Consider the following 20,179-nt stretch of genomic DNA (forward strand, 5'->3'; position numbering starts at 1 on the left):
AAAACATTCTTATTCTCTAGCTAACAAACTGCCTTTCATAGTTCAGAGTTAGGAATACAAAAGCCAGTGTAGAAAATGCATTTTCCACTGTCTGGGAAAGTGTCTTCCCCACAGCCAACAGGTGGACATTTATCTGCTCATGTTAGATAGAAGCTTTCTTCTAGAAGCTGCTTTCACCTGCTTCTACACAGAACTTTAAAATATTTAGCCCATAAATAATGTATAAATCTGGATACCAGCCATAAGAATTGAATGGTTAGTATTAACGAATATCTCTATTACCCGCACGTTGAACTGTTGTGCACCACAGAGTATGTAGATAAGAAACAGTAGATACAAAAGTCAGAAGATAATAAAATGCAAAAAGACTTTGATCCATGGTGCTTGGCTTTAATGTTCGACTTTACACACAACATTCAGGCCCAGGTCTGAGGTCAGTGGATCTGTTTTGTGATGAATACAAAACTCAGGTCAATCTTGCCTTTATGGTAGCCTCCGACATGTCTCTGCCTGCATGGCGAAGTTCATCTGGACACCATCTTGCTTTATGAGTTTTCATTAGTCATCCACTACTCTAATCATCCAATATCTGACACGTTGTTTGCTAGTGCTAAGAGGCCTGAGTGGATATTAACAATGCACTAAACCGCCAGAAATGGTGTCCTCTAATTGGTCAGCTTTATGATCACCTGTTTTCCCAGCATCTGTTTGGTCCTCGTACTGAGACATTTGCATTTACAGCATTCTGCAGATGCCCTTGTCCAGAGAGCCTAAGAGAAGTGTTTTGTAGTCTCTATTAAACACACATCCTTGTGTGAGCACAGTCAGTCAGTGTTGAGAACACCACCAAGCTAAAGCCCTGGCTGGAGTGGGACAGACGATGAGACAAGATCTTTATTAAGTGCATACTTAAGTGCTTAGTGACTCAGTGAAGAGGTGAGTCTCCAGTTCCTCGTTTGAAGACAGCCAGGGTCTCCAGAAGCAAACGGCATATCTAAGAATCAACTAAGAATCCACGCTTGAATTAAATCTGACATTTTCACCTTTAATTAAATCTGACCTTATCTTCACAGTCATTGTTTCTCTTCCAATTTGGAAATGGGTTGGAGGTCAAGCACAAAAACCTTGCAGTACTCATAATGTACCTGTCCGTTGGGCCCTAGTGCAGCAGTTGTGGGTGTGGAGGCAGGGAATCAGAAAGCTTCGTGTTTTTTGTTCAGTGACTCACTTCACTGGGGCGTCATTCAGCCTGGGTAGTTTACTCGTGTAACGTGGTGGTAAACAACACGCTACCACAGCCCATTCAGAGAGTTCAGAAAGACTGTAAGCAGCGAGATTGATGTCACTTCGTTCACTGTGAAAACAAAACCTGTCTGCACAGACCTGACTTTAACTGTCCAAACATTTACGCATACTACTATAATTCTACAGGTACAGATGGCGCTATTGAAATACAGGTTATGTGTTACAGTTAAATATGTGTAAGCTGAACTTCAGTATCTGAGTGTGCCTACCCTTTGATATCACACATCGCAGTGTGGAAATATTTAGCCAGTGGCATAGTTTCTGTTTGTCCATCCTGTAGCCTAGCCCAGTGGATTTATAATGAAACAGTGACTATGGGGTTAAAGCACAACTTTAGTTTGAGGTTCTTACATCTATGCTGGATGAATGACAGTCCTCTCATATATACTACCTCTCAGTTCAATGGAGCACAAGTTCTGGAAATGAATAAAATCTTAAAGATAAATGAGTCAACTTTAGCGTCTGATGGAAATCCCTAGTAGACATGGACCCATCTGCATCATCCGGTGCTGGGTGTCTTTCTCGGATTTACCGGACTCGTGCTGTGGTCGTGTTCAATTCCCGGTGGTGTCAGGTCTTGTGTCAGGTCTTTCCGGCCCTTAGTCCTGTCTTCGCAAGCCCACAGCGTGCTGAGGGAGTCTGGGACAGTGCGGGGACTCTGCGAGTCAGGAGCTCTTCATGAAAACTGGCATTGCTCCAACGTTTCAGGTGACCGTCCAGCCAGCAGGTGCAGCGGTGTCCGTTGAGATTTGAAGCCAACGTTTTGGTTTAGGGCATCTGAGGTGCTAAGCTGTTTCCGGACACTTCTTCATACTGCTGCCGTCAGTGGGCACATCATCAATAAAGATGATCATGTAATCCATACCTGCCCACGTGTCTCCATGGATAAGGTCATATGCTTTCTTTTTTTCCCCTGCCTCTCATTTTCTCTCGTACTTCCCTCTGGGACAGACACTTTTCCTTTGTATAGCAAAAAGGTAGCTGTATGTTTCATGAGTCTTACCTGTGGTGTTTCAGGTAGATCTTCCCAGGTCATGCTGGCATCTTCTGGTCTTCAACACATCTATGCCTGGATGGTCGACTCGATCTGTTCAATTTTGCCAGCTTCACTAGCATATAGGTCATATTGTGACAATATCATCAGACTCTGATAGCAGATTTCATCTGAAGAGATTGAGTGTGATGTTTCACACAGAGAGACAGGATGCATGTGTAATGGTAAGAATTTAATTGACAAAAAAATAATCAGGACCAGAGAACAAAAACAGGGAAAGTTGAAAAGTCCTGGAAAATTGTACAGAAAATCGAACTGAGCGGGCTGGAATTTCAAAACCACAAAACTTAGTCACTTGTGAGGGAGACGAGACTTTGTAATGGCTGTGAATGGTTGAATGGGCTTTAAGCATGTCCTGATGGGTCCTGCAGAGGAACACAGGAACAGATGAGGGGCAGGTGTAGAACAAGTGATGGGGCAGGTGAGGGGCAGGTGAAGGGCAGGTGAGGGGGCTGGTGTAGAACAAGTGATGGGGCAGGTGAGGGGCTGGTGAAGGGCAGGTGCGAAACAGGTGAAGGCCATGTGAAGAACAGGTGAGGGGCAGGTGAGGGACAGGTGAAGAACAGGTGAGGGGCAGGTGAGGGGCATGTGAGGGGCAGGTGAGGGGCTGGTGTAGAACAAGTGATGGGGCAGGTGAGGGGCTGGTGAAGGGCAGGTGCGAAACAGGTGAAGGCCATGTGAAGAACAGGTGAGGGGCTGGTGTAGAACAAGTGATGGGGCAGGTGAGGGGCTGGTGAGGCCAGGTGAAGAAAAAGTGAGTGACAGGTGAAGAACAGGTGAGGGGCAGGTGAAGAAGAGGTGAAGGGCAGGTGAGGGGCAGGTGAGGGGCAGGTGAGGGGCAGGTGAAGAGCAGGTGAAGAACAGGTGAGGGGCAGGTGAAGAGCAGGTGAAGAACAGGTGAAGAACAGGTGAAGGGCAGGTGAAGAACAGGTGAGGGGCAGGTGAGGGGCAGATGAGGGGCAGGTGAGGGGCAGGTGAGGGGCAGATGAGGGGCAGGTGAAGAACAGGTGAAGGGCAGGTGAGGGGCAGGTGAAGAACAGGTGAGGGGCAGGTGAGGGGCAGGTGAAGGGCAGGTGAGGGGCAGGTGAGGCCAGGTGAAGAGCAGGTGAAGGGCAGGTGAGGGGCAGGTGAAGAACAGATGAAGAACAGGTGAAGAAAAAGTGAGTGACAGGTGAGGGACAGGTGAAGAAGAGGTGAAGGGCAGGTGAGGGGCAGGTGAGGGGCAGGTGAAGAAGAGGTGAAGGGCAGGTGAGGGGCAGGTGAGGGGCAGGTGAAGAACAGGTGAGGGGCAGGTGAGGGGCAGATGAGGGGCAGGTGAACATGGGCTTGGCTTGGCTTCAGTAATACATCCTGGAACTCAGATGCCCATTCTGCACTCTGCAGGCATCACATTCATGGTGCGCTGGAGTAGGTGAGCAAGAAATACCAAAGCAAAAATGACATTGTGTAACTAATTAATTCCAGTAAATTCTAACTACTTACTGCACGGTGTATATGATCTTGTGAGAAGTGGTCTGTTAATAATTTCATATGGCGTGTGTATGTTTTCTGGCAGACCACAAGCCCACAGCAACAGAGCTGGAGCTGTTCTGTAATTAAAGGAGTTGTCAAAGCCTTTTATGTGGTGAAATCGTTAGTAATAATAAACAATGACAACAACAAAAACATAATGTGAGGCATTGTTTGATAAAAGTTGTAGACTGAAAAGAACGTGTCTTGGGGTATATTTGGCGAAGATGGATTTCTAAGATTACTGTTGTTGATGTGCTAAAAATGTTGTACTTCCACTTCAGTCAAATCCAGTTTAGTTTTATCAGTACAGATGGTATTGATGGTATTTTTTCATCTCAGCATAATTACTTAATAAGCCAGGTTGGTTAAAGCGCGGAGGAATAAATGTGTTGTGTCTAGAATGGGAAACCATAAGCCAAAGGTTTTCTATTACATATAGTGGTTAGGAGATGCTGTACGTTTCACTTAAGTTATCAATCATACTGAGAATCCTGATCTGTGTAATATACCGTGTTGAGCGCTGCCTAGCCTGTTGTCTTGGTTCCTGGACTGGGGAAAACAAAATCATCTGGCCAATTGTACTAGATTGTTTTCTGAATGACCTCTGCGCAGTATATATTTTTGTGTGTATTTATTTGTTAGGGGAGTGCTGTTCGTCCCAGCCTTGTTCCTGATTGGTTGCTGGGGGGCGATGATGTTTAACCCGGTGATATATGAAGCCAGAGCCTTGTTCTCGTCTAAATCAGGGTTTCCACGGTGATGGATGTTGTCATCTTAATCAGGGTTGCCATGGTGATTGATGAGATGCGATGTGACAGGCCCAGGTCAATGATCTGACTGGCCGAGGAGAAGAGGAAGGGGGAGTGGCCGTCTGCAGAAAAAAAAAAACCCAGAGCCACCAGACGGCGGCAGGGGGCGGAGAGATACTACTCATGTAACGATGGCTTACCGCTCCACTTGTCTTCCAGACAAGCATCAGTCTCTGTTTCTCTTACCCAGCTCTCTGTCTCCGTCACTCACACTCTGGGGTTCAGTTAGTGTCTCGTTCAGGCTCGTTGACCCTTCCTGTTTCAGCTCGGCAAGCTTTAGTCACACGCCCGTATCCACTTACACTATCACTACGCCAATATTAAAACAAGATGAAAAAACCTCTTCAGAACTTCATGTTCATGAAAATTAAAGAAGTGAAACAAAAGGAACTAAATTATTACAAGATGACATAAATGAATACATAAATGTGTTTACAAAAAAGGCAATATACTGTATACTGTATATATATATCATGCAATCAGTGCTGCTTTCTTTCTTTTGTTGGGGTTAGATGGACATCTGATGTCGGGGGTGTATCATGCCAACTTTTGTAAAGTACATTTCACATATTTGGTCAAATATTTTACATTCATTCAGAAGATGAATGAATTCTCGCAGTCCTGTCTCTATAGTGACAACGTCATACAGCTGGTAGCATTTTTGTTCTCAATAATGTGGCACAGCTTTGTGATGTGAAGCACGATGTGTTTCTTTTCTCTGGATCTTTCTTTTGAACATTGTTTGTGGTGGTTTTCCTTCCAAGGACCCGGTTTGGCCGTTCTGCTCCAGCGGTTCTATTCTCTGCTGTAGCCCCTGCTCTGTAGGGGGGTTTGGCAGTAGAACCAGGTCATCTACAAAGAGCAGTCATATAAATTCTCAGTTGAGTAAAGTGAGGTGCTGTACATCTGTTCTAAAATAGAGGCCAATTCATTGATATTGATGCTGAATAATATTGGGCTTAGGCTGTAGCCTTGACTCACTCCCCCGCCCCTGAAGAAAGAAAATGGCCTTTTTGTTGGTAATCTATATAACGCTGTCATTGTTTGTGTACATACATCTAATAATGTCTTATGTTGCACACCATACACCAAGACTTGTAAAGGTATTACACAGCTCCTTCTCCAGATTACTGTACCCACAGATGCCACAGAACGCATCTCCATTTTTGAAAATGAGTGTTACAAAACCTTCATTACAGGTGTCAGGGAAGCGTCCCATACTCAGTGTGGCTCTGTAGTTTGAGACGTCAGAAGGTCAGCTGAATTTGTTTACTGGTGTTTGTCATTACTTGAGACGCCACCAGGGCTTGCTTTTCTGGGGTTTAGGTTAGATATTACAGTAAGTGTTTTCCTTCTCAGGGATGAGTCGAGGGGATTCTGGGAATTTTTTTTTTGTGCCAGTTTTAATACATTCAATTTGTTCAGGTATTGTAATGGTTGGTAATTGATTATTGTGCAATTGAATCAATAATGTGTAATCCATATGTCATTGTTCTCATTTAAATGTATCAGAGCACAATGTTCCAGTGTTCCAGTGTTATACTTCTGGACTCACATAGAGACAGCGGTGCTTTTGTGTATTGTGCGTTTGTGAATTGTGCATTTCTGCTTCTTCTTGTATGTTTGAAGGCACAGTACAGTATTGCACTTCCTTTATACTTTTTAAAACTATTCCATATCAAATGCCTTACCATATCTTGTTTTTTTTTGGTCTCGCAACAGTTTTTTTTTTGGGTTTCATTACTTAATTGTTTATATATTTAGGCAGTGCTTAAAATATGTTCTTACCTGCAAGACTGACGTCTTCATTTCCTCCTACGTCTAAAATGCCTCGAGTGCTGATTGCTTTCTGGAGTTCTTCTGTGCTGTTTTGGGTCCTATCTGTATTATTCCTGACACTGTATTACATAGCGAGCTGTGTGGGGTGTGCAGTATTATTTCTGTCGTTATAATGAGCCAAGTACTTTGGCTGTGATCACACAGAGGGGCTGGCGTTTCTCTCTGTCCCACTGTCTCCTATGTTTTAATTCCTCCATCTCCTGCACCAGTCCGTTTGGTGCAATTACCATGGCATCACCTCAGAGGGAATCGATAGTAAGATAAGAGCAATAATGAAGTTAATGAAAGGAAAGAAGCAGCACCTTCTTCTCCTCCTTCTGTCATTACTCCGTGTCATAATCTCAGCCGTAACTGTAGCGTTTCAAATCACACATACACATCAAAGTGTCTAGTGTGGTGCCTTGACCGGACTTAACCGGACTGAACCGGGCGACTGGACTGGCCGTCTTGTCGTGCGTAGGCGTTTCACAGCTGGTGTTCAGAGCGTGAGTGGCGTTCTCCTCTGGCCCTCGGGCGGTGTCACACTGAAACGTCTCTCCACGTGTCAGCTGTGGTGTGTTCGTCTCCCGAGTGACTTGTACCTGCCCGTCTTCCTGTTACCTTGGGGGGTTTCGATTTGACTTTTTGCCTAAACAGTTATGTGCAGGGATAAATGTTTTTCACTGTGAAGGAGAAAATGTTTCTAAGCCTCAGAAAGCATTTCTGTTGGTACCCCACTGGTAACCTTTATGGGTTAGACAGTGGACAAAGTCCCAGTAGCCCCAGACTGCTCTCATGGTTCATAGTTTGCATTGAGTGCTTTAGTTCTCTCTCTCTCTCTCTCTCTCTCTCTCTCTCTCTCTCTCTCTCTCTCTCTTTCTCTCTCTCTCTCTCTCTCTCTCTCTCTCTCTCTCTCTCTCTCTCTCTTCTTCTCTCTCTCTCTCTCTCTCTCTTTCTCTCTCTCTCTCTCTCTCTCTCTCTCTCTTTCTCTCTCTCTCTCTCTCTCTCTCTCTCTTCTCTCTCTCTCTCCCTCTCTCTCTCTCTCTCTCTCTCTCTCTTTCTCCTCTCTCTCTCTCTCTCTCTCTATTCTCTCTCTCTCTCTCTCTCTCTCTCTCTCTCTCTTTCTCTCTCTCTCTCTCTCTCTTTCTCCTCTCTCTCTCTCTCTCCTCTCTCTCTCTCTCTCTCTCTCTCTCTCCCTCTCTCTTTCTGTCTCTCTACTCTCTCACACTGTCTCTGATTTGCTTTCATCTATGGCTCTTTGCTTATAGTCAGGGAAATAATAGGCCTTCTGAGTTGTGTAATTATTTCACATTGGGCTCTCATGCGCTTACATGAAGTGCTTCCGAAAACATCCTTATTGACTAAACCTTTTCAGAAGAATCCACAACCATCAACAGTGCAATCTAGCTGGGATTTGGGGGGTGCAGTCAAACGTTTGTTTGCTTGTTTTCTCAGAAATGGAGACAGCACAAAAACAGGCGGAGAAGGACAAGAAGAAGCTAGACGATCTGGTCAAGGAGAAAGAGGCCCTCAATAAGGTGCGCTCGTGCGTCCACACGCCACAGCACACTTCCCTGCGAAGTCACGTAAAAGTCTCATAATGTGGGGATTAGCGGACTCGTGTGTGAGTAAATGAATATCTCAGTGAATTAATTTTGGAAAAACACTAACGGTATTCTGAAACAATGGAGTTATTTCATTAGAAACGATGATAAGAGGAACATTAGTGGCTGTATTTCTTTTTTATCTGATCTGAAAAAGCATTGCTGTTTGCCACTCCATTAAATGTGTCTCATGTACCAAGCACTTATACCTTATTAGAGACTTAACTCTTCCTTAGTTATTCCTTACAGGTCAGCGTGCCTCTGCTGACCTGATATAACCGTGTTGGCGGAGCGTTCATAACACAGTCGTTGCGCTGACACAGCAGTGTGCGGGCGCCACAGTGTGCAGGCGCCACAGCGAGCGTTGTGTGGGACGTTTGAGTGTTGCGTGGCTCTTGACACGCGTCCGTGCCACTGCTGGGGTGAGATCAGCTATTAGGCGCAGTGCTCTAGTCAGAGACATAACCACTAATGAAGAGCTGGAGGACGGGGACTGTGAGCCATGCACGTTATCAGATGGGCTTTGGTGCTAGTGCACAAAGCGTTTTTAATACAGCACGGTGTGAGTGTGCACTGACAGGCTACTGTCTGGTCTTTACAGAAGTACCCATTAGCGTGTCAAAACAGACATTTCTCATTTATCGCCAAATATCCGAATAGATCAGCAATTAATAATCAGTCAGATACAACCAATTATTTCCAGTTATTAATCAGCTGGTATTTTGTGCATAACCAATAATTTCTGTTGGTTTCAAACCAATGCATCTAAACGGGGAAAAAGTATAAATAAAAATGGTATGAGATGAGTGTGTTGGGGGCTCCGCTGCCAAACACAGGCATGCTGGGAAGAGCTTCCTGCGGAACTAATGATGTCAGCTCAATTTTGGTTCTTCCTCCTTAGATGGAGTCGGGGGTTTTGTTGACATTTCCCTTGCTCTCTTAATGCAGTTATGAGACAGAGACGCGTTTCACTTTCATTCTAGCAGGACGTCCTGCTGACTTCTTGATTGACAGCCCTCTCCACCAAACATTTTTTCTTTTGATCTATTTTGGACTGATGCCTAATGGACAAGAATAATTGTTACATTCCAGCAAAGTGGCCAGTGATCTGTTATCCTTTAAAATGAGATTACAACTATTTTTTATTTAATTTTACTTCATTTTAAAAATTTTATCTGTGTCCTCATAGCAGAGGCATTCTGATAGAATCACTCATGGAATAAATGTTTGCAAGGTAGCATCAGAGCCATAGTGTAAATGTTTGCCTGTGTGTGTGTGTGTGTGTGTGTGTGTGTGTGTGTGTGTGTGTGTGTGTGTGTGTGTGTGTGTGTGTGGTTGCTCATCCAGAGCATGATCAAGGCGGCGAGTGCCACCGAGAAACAGCTGGATCTGGTGAAGCTCCATGAGCAGACCAAGAAGTCCCTGGAGCAGGAGATCCTGTCGTACAAGGCCGAAGCCCAGAAGCAGCGTAAGATCATCCTGCAGCTGGAGAAGGAGCGGGACAAGTACATCAATGAGGCCAGCTCGCTCACACAGAAGGTACCGCCACTTACACGCCCAAGCTAACCAAGCCAACGAGATGCTAAAGACCCTTCCAAAACAATGAAAAACGTAAATTTAATAAAAAATATATCAATCTATAACTTTTTGTTTTGGTTCCCTGCGAGGCGTATGCCATTCTCCTAAAGAAAGACCGTACTTTCCGCTCATTGCATATTTCTCAGTCAAATGCTCAAAGCGTCTGGCTCGACACTCATACTGAAGCTCTTACTAAAGAAATACAAAGGTGATTTTGTCCTGCGGGAATATTCTATCTAATATCAGACAGTAGTGACATTTTGTTTAGGTTATTGGTGGGAAAACCAGGATGTGAAACCTTAGTTTTGTTACTAAGTTAGTTAACTTAGTTCAAACTAACTTAGTTTAGATACTTTAGTTAGTTAATTTAGTTACTTATGTTGCCTCCTTTATTTACTTCAGGCAAGGGCTTTCTGTAGAAATCGATCTGTCCTGCACAGCAGTTAGGAGTTCAGTGTATCGTTGTATGCAAACAGCTCATATACAACTTTGGGAAGGTCTTGCTTGATTGGCCTTAATGAGATCAAGCCAAAGCAATCGGAGGTCAGAAGGTCAGGAGGTCAGGAGGTCAGGACCTTGGCCTGGCCGTTCTGAGAAAACACAATGTGCTCTGTTTGGCTCAGACCTTAAACTGCTTTTAAGATGTAGATCAAAGAAAGACCCTCTTTGCTGGAGAGTGTTTTCACACAGCGTGGAACTCACTGGTCTTTCAGCGGCAGTGAACCAAACAGCAAAGCATCCCACGTTGTTGTATATTCCCCAGCATGCTTCAGGGCTGGCGTGGTGTTTCTGGGGTTGGTGGATATGTTTTATAATGGTGTCTGAATATGTTTTATAATGGTGTTTGGATATGTTTTAGAATGGTGTTTGTATATGTTTTATAATGGTGGCCCCAAATATCGCAAATATAAAAAAGATCTGTCGTGTCAACACTCGGTTAGAGGTTGAGTTGGGCAGCAGGTTGAGTTGGGAAGCAGGTTGAGGTGGCAGCAGGTTGTGTTGTGCAGCAGGTTGAGTTGGGCAGCAGGTTGAGGTGGCAGCAGGTTGAGTTGGGCAGCAGGTTGAGGTGGCAGCAGGTTGAGGTGACAGCAGGTTGAGGTGGCAGCAAGTTGTGTTGGGCAGCAGGTTGAGGTGGCAGCAGGTTGAGTTGGCAGCAGGTTGTGTTGGGCAGCAGGTTGAGGTGGGCAGCAGGTTGAGGTGGCAGCAGGTTGAGGTGGCAGCAGGTTGAGTTGGGCAGCAGGTTGAGGTGGCAGCAGATTGAGGTGAAAGCAGGTTGAGGTGGCAGCAAGTTGTGTTGGGCAGCAGGTTGAGGTGGGCAGCAGGTTGTGTTGGCAGCAGTTTGAGGTGGCAGCAGGTTGAGTTGGCAGCAGGTTAAGGTGGGCAGCAGGTTGAGGTGGCAGCAGGTTGAGTACTGCTTTCTTCTGATGTCACCAACCAATGAACGCCACAATTGATCTGTGTTTCATATGGTAGACTCATTAACACAGGTCTTATCAAGTGACTGGGGGAAGAAAGCACGCAGGGCCACCGGTCTTTGTAGGACGACCACTCCTACTTAGAATAGTAACGGCACCAATGCTCTTGTCCTGGAGGTTGACTTCAATGAAGATATGGCAGTGTGTTATGACTGCCAAGTGTTTTATTTGGTGTTTGCTAAATACAACCTCAAATATTAACTATTTCTTGGAAGTAGACTCATACGTTTTAGGGACTATTCATGCAGAGCTGGATGAAGGAGCTGCATCCTTGTGCATGAAGACCTCTTTAACACCTACTTTGTAGATTGGCCCTATATAACTACATAGATTGTGTTAATAGCCTCTCACACACACACACACACACACACACACACACACACACACACACACACACACACACACACACACACACACACACACAAACGTGTCTTTTCCTAATTCCTAATTCCTAAGACTTTTTCCTAGTCTTTTCCTTGCTGATGGAGAAGCATTCAGTGCAGTTCAGGCACAAGGGATTGACAGTGCTCACTGATGGCTGCATTATGAGCCCTCTCATCCTCTCACACCAACTGCACAAAGGTCGTACAAGCTGTGTAATGAAACGGGTGCACGCCTAAGTTATTTGTCATTAAACTCTTTATGAAACACCTGCTTGGAACGCCTTGCTGTATCAGATTACGGTGGCATTATAAAATTTTAACGACTGAGTATAAGAAAGTGTTTAGCTGCATATAACTCAGAGTGCATAACTCATGCTGTCTGTACAGTGTGCTTGTGTGTCAGTGTTCATATAATATCTTACCAGCTGCTTTAATGGCAGTCTTTGTTTTACTTCTTTTGACTATGAAGTCACAACCTATATTAAAGGAGAGATGTTATGGCAGCAGTGTGTGTGCATTCTGACTACTCTCTCTCATACTACTATGATTCCACTTAAATCATCTTCTGCGCTGCTTTATTGCCAGATTGATTCCTTCATTCATTTATACCGAAGGGTTGTTCTCACAAATCCAATTACCTTCACTTCTTCTTCCTGTGTTTTCTGTATCATCACTGCTCCCTGGATAATTACAGGAACGGGCATTGCCTGCATTATGCCATCTTAGCATTTACAGTAAACAAACTCATGCTTTTCTACAGTTTATATTCATTATTCAGTGTTCAGCATTCTGTTCTTCTTTATTCAGTGTTCAGCATTCTGTTCTTCATTCAGTGTTCAGCATTCTGTTCTTTATTCAATGTTTAGCATTCTGTTCTTTATTCAGTGTTCAGCATTCTGTTCTTTATTCAATGTTTAGCATTCTGTTCTTTATTCAGTGTTCAGCATTCTCTTCTTCTTTGTACAGTGTCCTGTATTCTTTTCTTCTTTATTTAGTGTTCTGAATTCTGTTCTTGTTTATTCAGTGTTCAGCATTCAGAGCTTGTAGGACCTCCCCCCAATTTCATCACTTGCTAATTCCCTGTAAAAACACCCGTTGGAGTGTGGAGAGAGGCCTTAAGTGCTTGTACAATCATTTGTGTAAGCTGGTGACTCACCCGGCACCCACAGTTCCACTTCCGCCCTCTGAACTGAGGATGCTAGAAATATTTCCCTTTGCCTGAACAGAATGGGGAACAACTGGCACCACAGGCTTACACTCTTGGTAGTCGATAAATCAATAAACCTCTTATAGATGCAAGCTACATTCCTACACATTACGCATCATGTGTAAGCATCAGGACGTTAGTCATCACGTTTATAATACTGGAGAATCATGGGAGCTAATGTGTCAGTTGCTAAACATCTGTACGTTTTTCTCTTTTCCCAGCTGTGTTAGTCAGTGAGACCTTGGAGCAGGTAGTAACACAGGTAGTAACAGTGCTCCCACCTCCCTCAGAGACCTTGCTGCTTGCTAACGTCCTATAGTCGCGTCTCCCTGCCATGCTGATGTGCCTGACAATGAACGCGCTCACGGAGATCAGCTCATGTGATCTCATGTGATCTTGTGATCATGTGATTTCACTTGGATAACTGCGATGCCTGGTGCTTTGCTTCGACCAGTTACAGTAGCACCAGTCATGGAATGTGATCATGTGTTTATCCTTTAAGGAGAGACTTGTGTTTAAAGGAACATGTGTTCTTGAAACAACAGGCTGCTTCTAGATTACCTTAAAAGAGCAACTTCTGGTGTGAGTGGGGAATTGGTGGCGGGTGGAGATTAGTAGCATCTGCCCATGATGGGGAGGCTAAATGATGATTACTCTTTAATGGAGGACCAGCCAGTGCATGTGAAGAGCAGAAATAAGTAATAATGGCCATTATTCAGTTGGGATTTAGACACTCTCTCCACTGTCCCCTGACACAGCTGCAAAATATTAAACATTGATTTTTCTTTGGCTGTCTTCAGGCTCACACACACAAACACACACACACACACACACACACACACACACTACAAACTCTACCCAGCATTCATGTCAGTATTCATTTTATTATTTTATGTATGTATTCAAAAACCTTAGAGCTTTGAGTTGATTTAGTTGCTGAATAGCTTGGAGGCCCAACATTAAACAACATTACTGACAGCGCCTGGTCTAGCGCCTCTCGTATCTGGAACTGGAATCCTGCTCTCCTGCCACAGTGGTGGTCGCTGCCTCTGCCCTGCAAGCTACAGCAGAAATTGATCATTTGTGCTCATAATGTTTTACTGATTTATCTTTAAAAACAGATCAATATTTGCCAGTGACTGTTCTGCTGATTCTTCATGCACAGTTAACCAACACGATTTGCACAGGATCTGTGATCCAGTCTAATCTGAATGTGGTGAATGTAATGCAGACTGTATTATACTTCTATTACAGTTATATCATGTTAGTTATATTAGCTACAACTGTACACATACTCAGATTCCAAACGTCTCCTAAAAGCTATTAAAATGCTCTTATTACAGAAGTATAATCCTTAAAAATGTAATGATCCATGAGTTGAAACCAGCTCTCCTTATGTGACCTATTGATATAATACAGTAAATCCAGGCAGTCCTGTTCTTAGCCAGCTTTTAAACAAAATGTTGAGTGTCGATGAAAGTGCATAAAGGCTTCTGCACAGAGGGAGTGGGGGGTGACGCCGCCCAGCTGGGGTTTCAATCAGGGTCCGTCCAGACCGGACAGACCCCATGCTGCCCAGGGAGAGTGGGTGAGCTCCTTCTGATTTGTCCATCACCACGACACAAAATCAACCCTGTTAGGATGGCGTTGCTCTCCTGGTGATACATGATGGGCTCAGAGAGCAGAAAGAGGAAGCAAAGGAGCACGAGGGAAATCGAAATAAACCCAGAGGAATAATGATTGGAAAGGGAACACTGTGTTAGTTCGTGCGTGTTCGTGCGTGGTGTCAGAGTCAGACTGGGTCCGCTTCTCTCTCTCCAGGTCTTGGCGCATATGGAGGAAATCAAAGCTCAGGAGATGCAGATCTTCGAGTACAAGAAGAAGATGGCGGAGGCTGAGACCAAGTTCACGCAGCAGCAGAACCACTTTGAGAACGTCATAGCTGACCGCAACCGTTGCAGCCAGAACCTGACAGAAACTCAGGTACCCCCTTATAAAACTGTGTGTGTGTGTGTGTGTCTGTCCCTTACATAGATGTAAGGCAAGGAAAGGGCATTGATAGGGTCAGTTTATTTTGCTTTTTGTTGTTCATTTTGTTTGCTAGTGAACACGGCTCTCACCGCCTCAGCTGGGTGCCAGTGTTTATTTGTGCTGGTTGGGATGTCTGCTTTATGTGACATCACAGTCTTGCAGCAAACACAAACAGCTCGCACTATCAAGCGTTCCCCGTAAAACACGAAGCATGACTACGATGACGGAGGACTCACATTTCACAGCTTCATGCCTGGCAGATTCAAGGACAGGTCATATATGTGGACTGCTGAGGAAAACGAGCCTTTGTGTGCTTCTCATTAGTGGATGGTCACCGGCCTTCAGCTCCATATCCCATGATGTGAATGGAAATTGGATTTAAGTGTGAGTCTTGCTGCAGGCGTGGTCTTTGGAAGGCGCCGCCCACTCCGGGAGGCGGCACCCGCGCGAAGCACATTCACGTTTCATGCCTCGGTAGGAAAAGGGGCGCGCTCCTTTCAGACGGAGGCAGATCTATGCCATCATTCATCCGTCGGAGCCCTAAAGTGCTCACCTCGGTCCCCCGTAAACGAGCGATCGGCACGGCCCGCGACATCGGCGTTGGGCTCGCCGAGCTGCCGGCGCCTCTTGAAAGAGCTCGGGAAGAGGCGGCGTGCTGGGCTCACGCCGCGGGTGGAGTCTCCTCCGTCGCCTTCGCCTTTTCAAAGGACAATCTTCACATTTTGTATTCCTTTTCCTCCTCTTCCACACGTATTTCATCATACCTGACTCTGCTGAGCGAGAAGGCACCCCCCCCGTCTCCCTTGGCTCGCCACTGGCCCAGATGCCTCGTGTCTGAAGTCTGACCTTGCAGGTGTCGGATGATGAGGCTTCAGTAAGGGGACGGGCTTTCAGGCCCGATGGCGACGGTTTTGTGTTTGCGCAGACGTCCACGCGCGAGTGTGTGCGCCTGTTGAGTTGATGGCTCTCTTTGAGCTCGGGGGTCATTTTAGGGCACTCCAAGAGCATTTGCATTCGAGATGTATTACCTTACATATGTTATCTGTTATGTTTTCACCACAATGAGATAGGAAGAATGTGTGTTTGTGTTTGTGTGTGTGTGTGTGTGTGTGTGTGCACATCTTTATTGTGTCTGTGTGCTTCCTTATCTGTGCATGAGTGCACACAAGCATCTGCCCATGTCTTCCTTTGTGTGTGAGCTGTTGTTTGGGTGAGGCGTGTGTGATTCTCTGTATGAGTGTCTGCTTCTGCATGTGTCTTTGTGTTTGTCTGTTTGCATCTGTGTTCTGGCTTTGTGAACATCTCTGTCTGATCATCTCTCACAACCAGATTCTTACTTTATAGTAAATGGTACAGCGTAGTGGGTAACAATGTTGGCCTCTCCTGTGGATGACGGAGGATCAGTGCCCTGCCTGGGGCTACACACCCTGCTATACCACTGAGTCCTTGGGCAAAACTCCTCCGTAACATGACTGAGAGCGTAAATTGCTCCGGCTAACGGCGCACGCCAAACAGGCTCGCCTAACGCTCTCGTCTCGCTCTCGTCTCGCTCTCGTCTCGCTCTTGTCTCCCTCCCTCACGGGTTCCGCTCGCAGCACGAGATCACAGAGCTGAAACGCAAGCTGCAGATCATGACGCACCAGCTCGACCAGCTCAAAGAGGAGATCGGCGGCAAGGAGGCGGCGCTGATCAAAGAGCACCGCGAGTTCCAGCACGCGGAGCAGGAGAAGGTGGCTCTGAAGGTAACGCACTCCTCCGCTAATCCCTCCCCCCCACATCTATCACCGCTGATCAATATCTGTCTGCTCCACACCTGCTCTTATTTCCTCACATCTCTTCCCCCGCCTGCAGACGTTGTTTTTCCTGCTCCTCCCTCTCCTTTGGCTTTAGCCAGACGTTTCCTCCGGTCTTGCGTCTCGACGAAGCGCCGGCCTTTTATTCCACAGACCACTCTAGTTGGTGTTACATCAGCAACGTGAGGCCCCATGTGGCATGATAACTGGTTCTGGCGAGGGCCTTCAGGAGTGCTCCCCTACCCCTGGGCCTGCTCGCAGGAGCTGCTTTCTATTAAGTGAAATTACATGCAAATTTTCTCCCCCTCCTATTCTTACGTTTTCTATGCCTACACGCTAAGATGGTTTTGTTTAGCTTTTTAAAAGGCTGATAACACAACCCAGGTAATATATGACCTCGTTTTGTTATCAGCTTTTACGTTTGCTTCAGCGCAATTGAATCATTTTTATTCATCAGTTCTGAATCCAGTTTTCATAATTTGGCCATAATTCATTTTAATATATCTTTATGAAATAGCACAGTTCAACTCTCAAAGCAGTGAACCTTTAAAATCACCTTTGCATGGATGGGATATTGGAGTATCAAAAAACCACAACGTGGCCACAATGTGAACACGGAGGTGAAAGGTGCAAACGGACCCTGTCAGTTTTCAGCAGAAAGGTGTATGGGAGAGTCATTTCAGATTCAACAGCTAACATGAATGAATATGCTGAATGAATATGCATGTGTCTCCCCCCCAAGTCATTATGAGCGGTTTCAATAATTCATGTCCTTGTCCGAGCTACTGATGGACTGCTGAAAGGGAAAGGCAACAATGGGGGTCAGTCACAATGAAGGTGACCAGTGTACCACCTCTAGCTTCAGGTATATGTCGATATTATTAGTCTCTATTATACTGTGTAGTAATATCATTCTCTAGAATATTGTCTTCTCACTCCTTTTAAATACAAAATTAACAAGCCAATCTACACTTAACGGAACTGAGGTTAAAGATATAGAGAGCCTGTATGGGCTCTCTATTTAGCATTTTTTACATGCTAAACTTATTATTATTGTTATTATATTTATAAATTCAAATAATGTTTCTTAAATTCAAATCACTACTAAGACATCAGGGTGTAAAACCCTTAAAGTCGCGGTACAGGACAGCAGTAAACCCTTAAAGTCACGGTACAGGACAACAGTAAACCATTAAAGTCACAGTGCAGGACAGCAGTAAACCCTTAAAGTCACGGTACAGGACAGCAGTAAACCATTAAATTCACAGTGCAGGACAGCAGTAAACCATTAAAGTCACAGTGCAGGACAGCAGTAAACCACTAAAGTCACAGTGCAGGACAGCAGTAAAGCAGTAAGGTCATGTTGCAGGACAGTATTAAAGCGTTAAAGTCACAGTGCAGAACGTTAAAAAAGCATTAAAGTCACAGTGCAGGACAGCAGTAAGCCATTAAATTCACGGTGCAGGACAGCAGTAAGGCATTAAAGTCATGGTGCAGGACAGCAGAGAAGAAACATTTTTAAAAGCCTGTTAAACTGTCACCGAGTAATAATGTCTCCTTAAATAATGTCCCGGAACAAAAGTGGAGGTGTTATGCAGACACTGCGGGAGGCTGCAGCACAGAGCGAGAGTTCTGCACGCTGTCTCGGCCGCGCTTGGCGCTTGGCGGGCCAGTGACGGTGGGTTTGCGTGTACGCCTCGACAAGGCGGCGAAAGCGAGCAAGGGTCGCGATGTGCTCCGAAGCAGCGAGGCGTCGGGAATGAATGAGAACACACGCGGGAAGTTCGGCCGGCGTTAAAAGTGCAGTTAGGTCTGAATGAGAACATAGGCAGCACATAAAGGAGCTTTATATAATTTTGATGGGAAACCAGGGAAGAAGACATTAATCTTTGCTTGGAGTGCATGAGTGTGGCAGTCTGTTAGCATCAGGCAATAATATGGCTGTAACCTCACAACGGTGCAAAGAAAATGAGATATAGATATATATGTGCGTCAAATGTCATTTGGTGGTCAAATATACAGTAACTCCAGGATGACATACTGGACACAATCAATGGAGAACCGAAAACATCAAACCATGTTGACAATAGTGTTACTTAAAAATCATCTTTAGTTTTGAGAAGCTGTTTCAAAAAAGTTTTCTTGCATAATAATCTCAATTTCTTGGAGAAAGTGGTAAGAGTTATGGAGGTGGAAGTCAAATTCTACTTTGTACCAGTGTGAATTTGGGCTTCATGTTCACATCAGTAATAACCCAAACCATATTTCCCAATTATGTTGCTAGATGGTAAGATGGGCTGGGGTTTATTACCTACTGTAAGAATAAACTGGGAATGGACAGAATGGTAGCACAGTACTAAGCCACTCTTCCATCCAATCAGGTGCAAGACCAAATGAAAGTCAGCACTAAGGTCAAGCAATACAAGAATGTTAATAGCTTCTGAGTCAGCTGATATAAGACCATTCATAACTCTTATTAGGGTGCTTTAAGTGCTGCGCCCACCTCTGAAATCAGACTGAAATGGCTCAAATAAATTATGGAAAGAAAGATGGCTTTGTAATTGAGCAGAAACAACTCATTTTAGAAATTCTGCCAGAAATGGGAGGTTTGAAATTGGATAGTAATTACCTAGATTATCTACATCACGTCCTGATTTTCTGCTATAATGGCTGGACTGTTTAATTTGGGGGGGAAGTAACCCTGTGCTGCGTAGAGGTGGGACAAACAGGTGGCTTGGTTACAGGTGTAGACGTCAACGTAAGACCTTACCACAGGCCTTCGTGCTGCACCAAATTACCTTGAGTGAACATCGAGTGGTTCATTACTATTCCAATGTTCCAGAGTCCAAACATGACAAAAGCGGCAATCCATATTCAAAAAACAAGGTCTTAGTGAAAGCTCAAAAAACCAGGAACTCAGATCACAAGAACACAGAAATAAGGAGCAGGGCAGGCAGGGCTCGGAGACTCATTACGGCAAAGCACTTTGGAAGCAGGACAGGAATCGGAGGGGTATAACCACACAGAGGTAGACGGGCCGAGGACCTCCAGCTGTGGACAGTAATGACCTGGATGAAGGTGGTGAGTGGAGTGCGAACAAAGGCGGAGCTAAGACAGACAGGAGCAGCTCGCAGGGAAACAAACAGGGCGGAGCCAAGAGAAAATGGAGGGAGACATGCCGTTACGTTACACTGGTAGGGCTGCCGAAAATAACAGGGCACGCCAGTGGAAAAAGTCTCTCTCTCAAAGTCTGTATCATTTAGGGAAGGCTGAAGGTCGTTATGCTAATGCGTTGGCATGTTTTATTACATGGGTCAGAGGCCGTTAGACCAGATCAGTTTTACTGGGTCACAGAAAGGAACAGAGTAGGTAGAGAGCCATTAATGAGCTCTGTTATATTGATGAAATACTTCAGAAATTTTGCTCAGAGGAAGGGCTGACTAGCATGTTAACAGGTTTAAGCAGTTTGTCATACTTAATGTAAACATTTCGTTAATTGCGATAAATCCCCTTTTAGTACATCCAGAACTGTGAGTGATGATTTGCAGTAATGTGACACTTTGGCAGCTGCCATGGTACTGGTATACTACAGCTGATGGTGTTTATACAT

The 20,179-nt window shown here is 45.0% G+C and overlaps 1 protein-coding gene across 3 annotated transcripts in view; it reads left to right on the forward strand.

The window, feature by feature from the left end:
- Window positions 1–20,179, forward strand: part of cfap58 (cilia and flagella associated protein 58) — a 96,263-nt gene that overhangs the window by 11,720 nt on the left and 64,364 nt on the right. For all 3 annotated transcript variants that reach the window (XM_076983297.1, XM_076983298.1, XM_076983296.1), the window contains exons 8-11: window positions 7,954–8,036; window positions 9,450–9,641; window positions 14,567–14,728; window positions 16,372–16,518. In XM_076983297.1, coding sequence (XP_076839412.1) covers window positions 7,954–8,036; window positions 9,450–9,641; window positions 14,567–14,728; window positions 16,372–16,518 — 584 coding nt within the window. The remainder of the gene's footprint in view (window positions 1–7,953; window positions 8,037–9,449; window positions 9,642–14,566; window positions 14,729–16,371; window positions 16,519–20,179) is intronic.

The sequence above is a fragment of the Brachyhypopomus gauderio genome, chromosome 20, assembly GCF_052324685.1.
Source record: "Brachyhypopomus gauderio isolate BG-103 chromosome 20, BGAUD_0.2, whole genome shotgun sequence".
Lineage (NCBI taxonomy): Eukaryota > Metazoa > Chordata > Actinopteri > Gymnotiformes > Hypopomidae > Brachyhypopomus > Brachyhypopomus gauderio.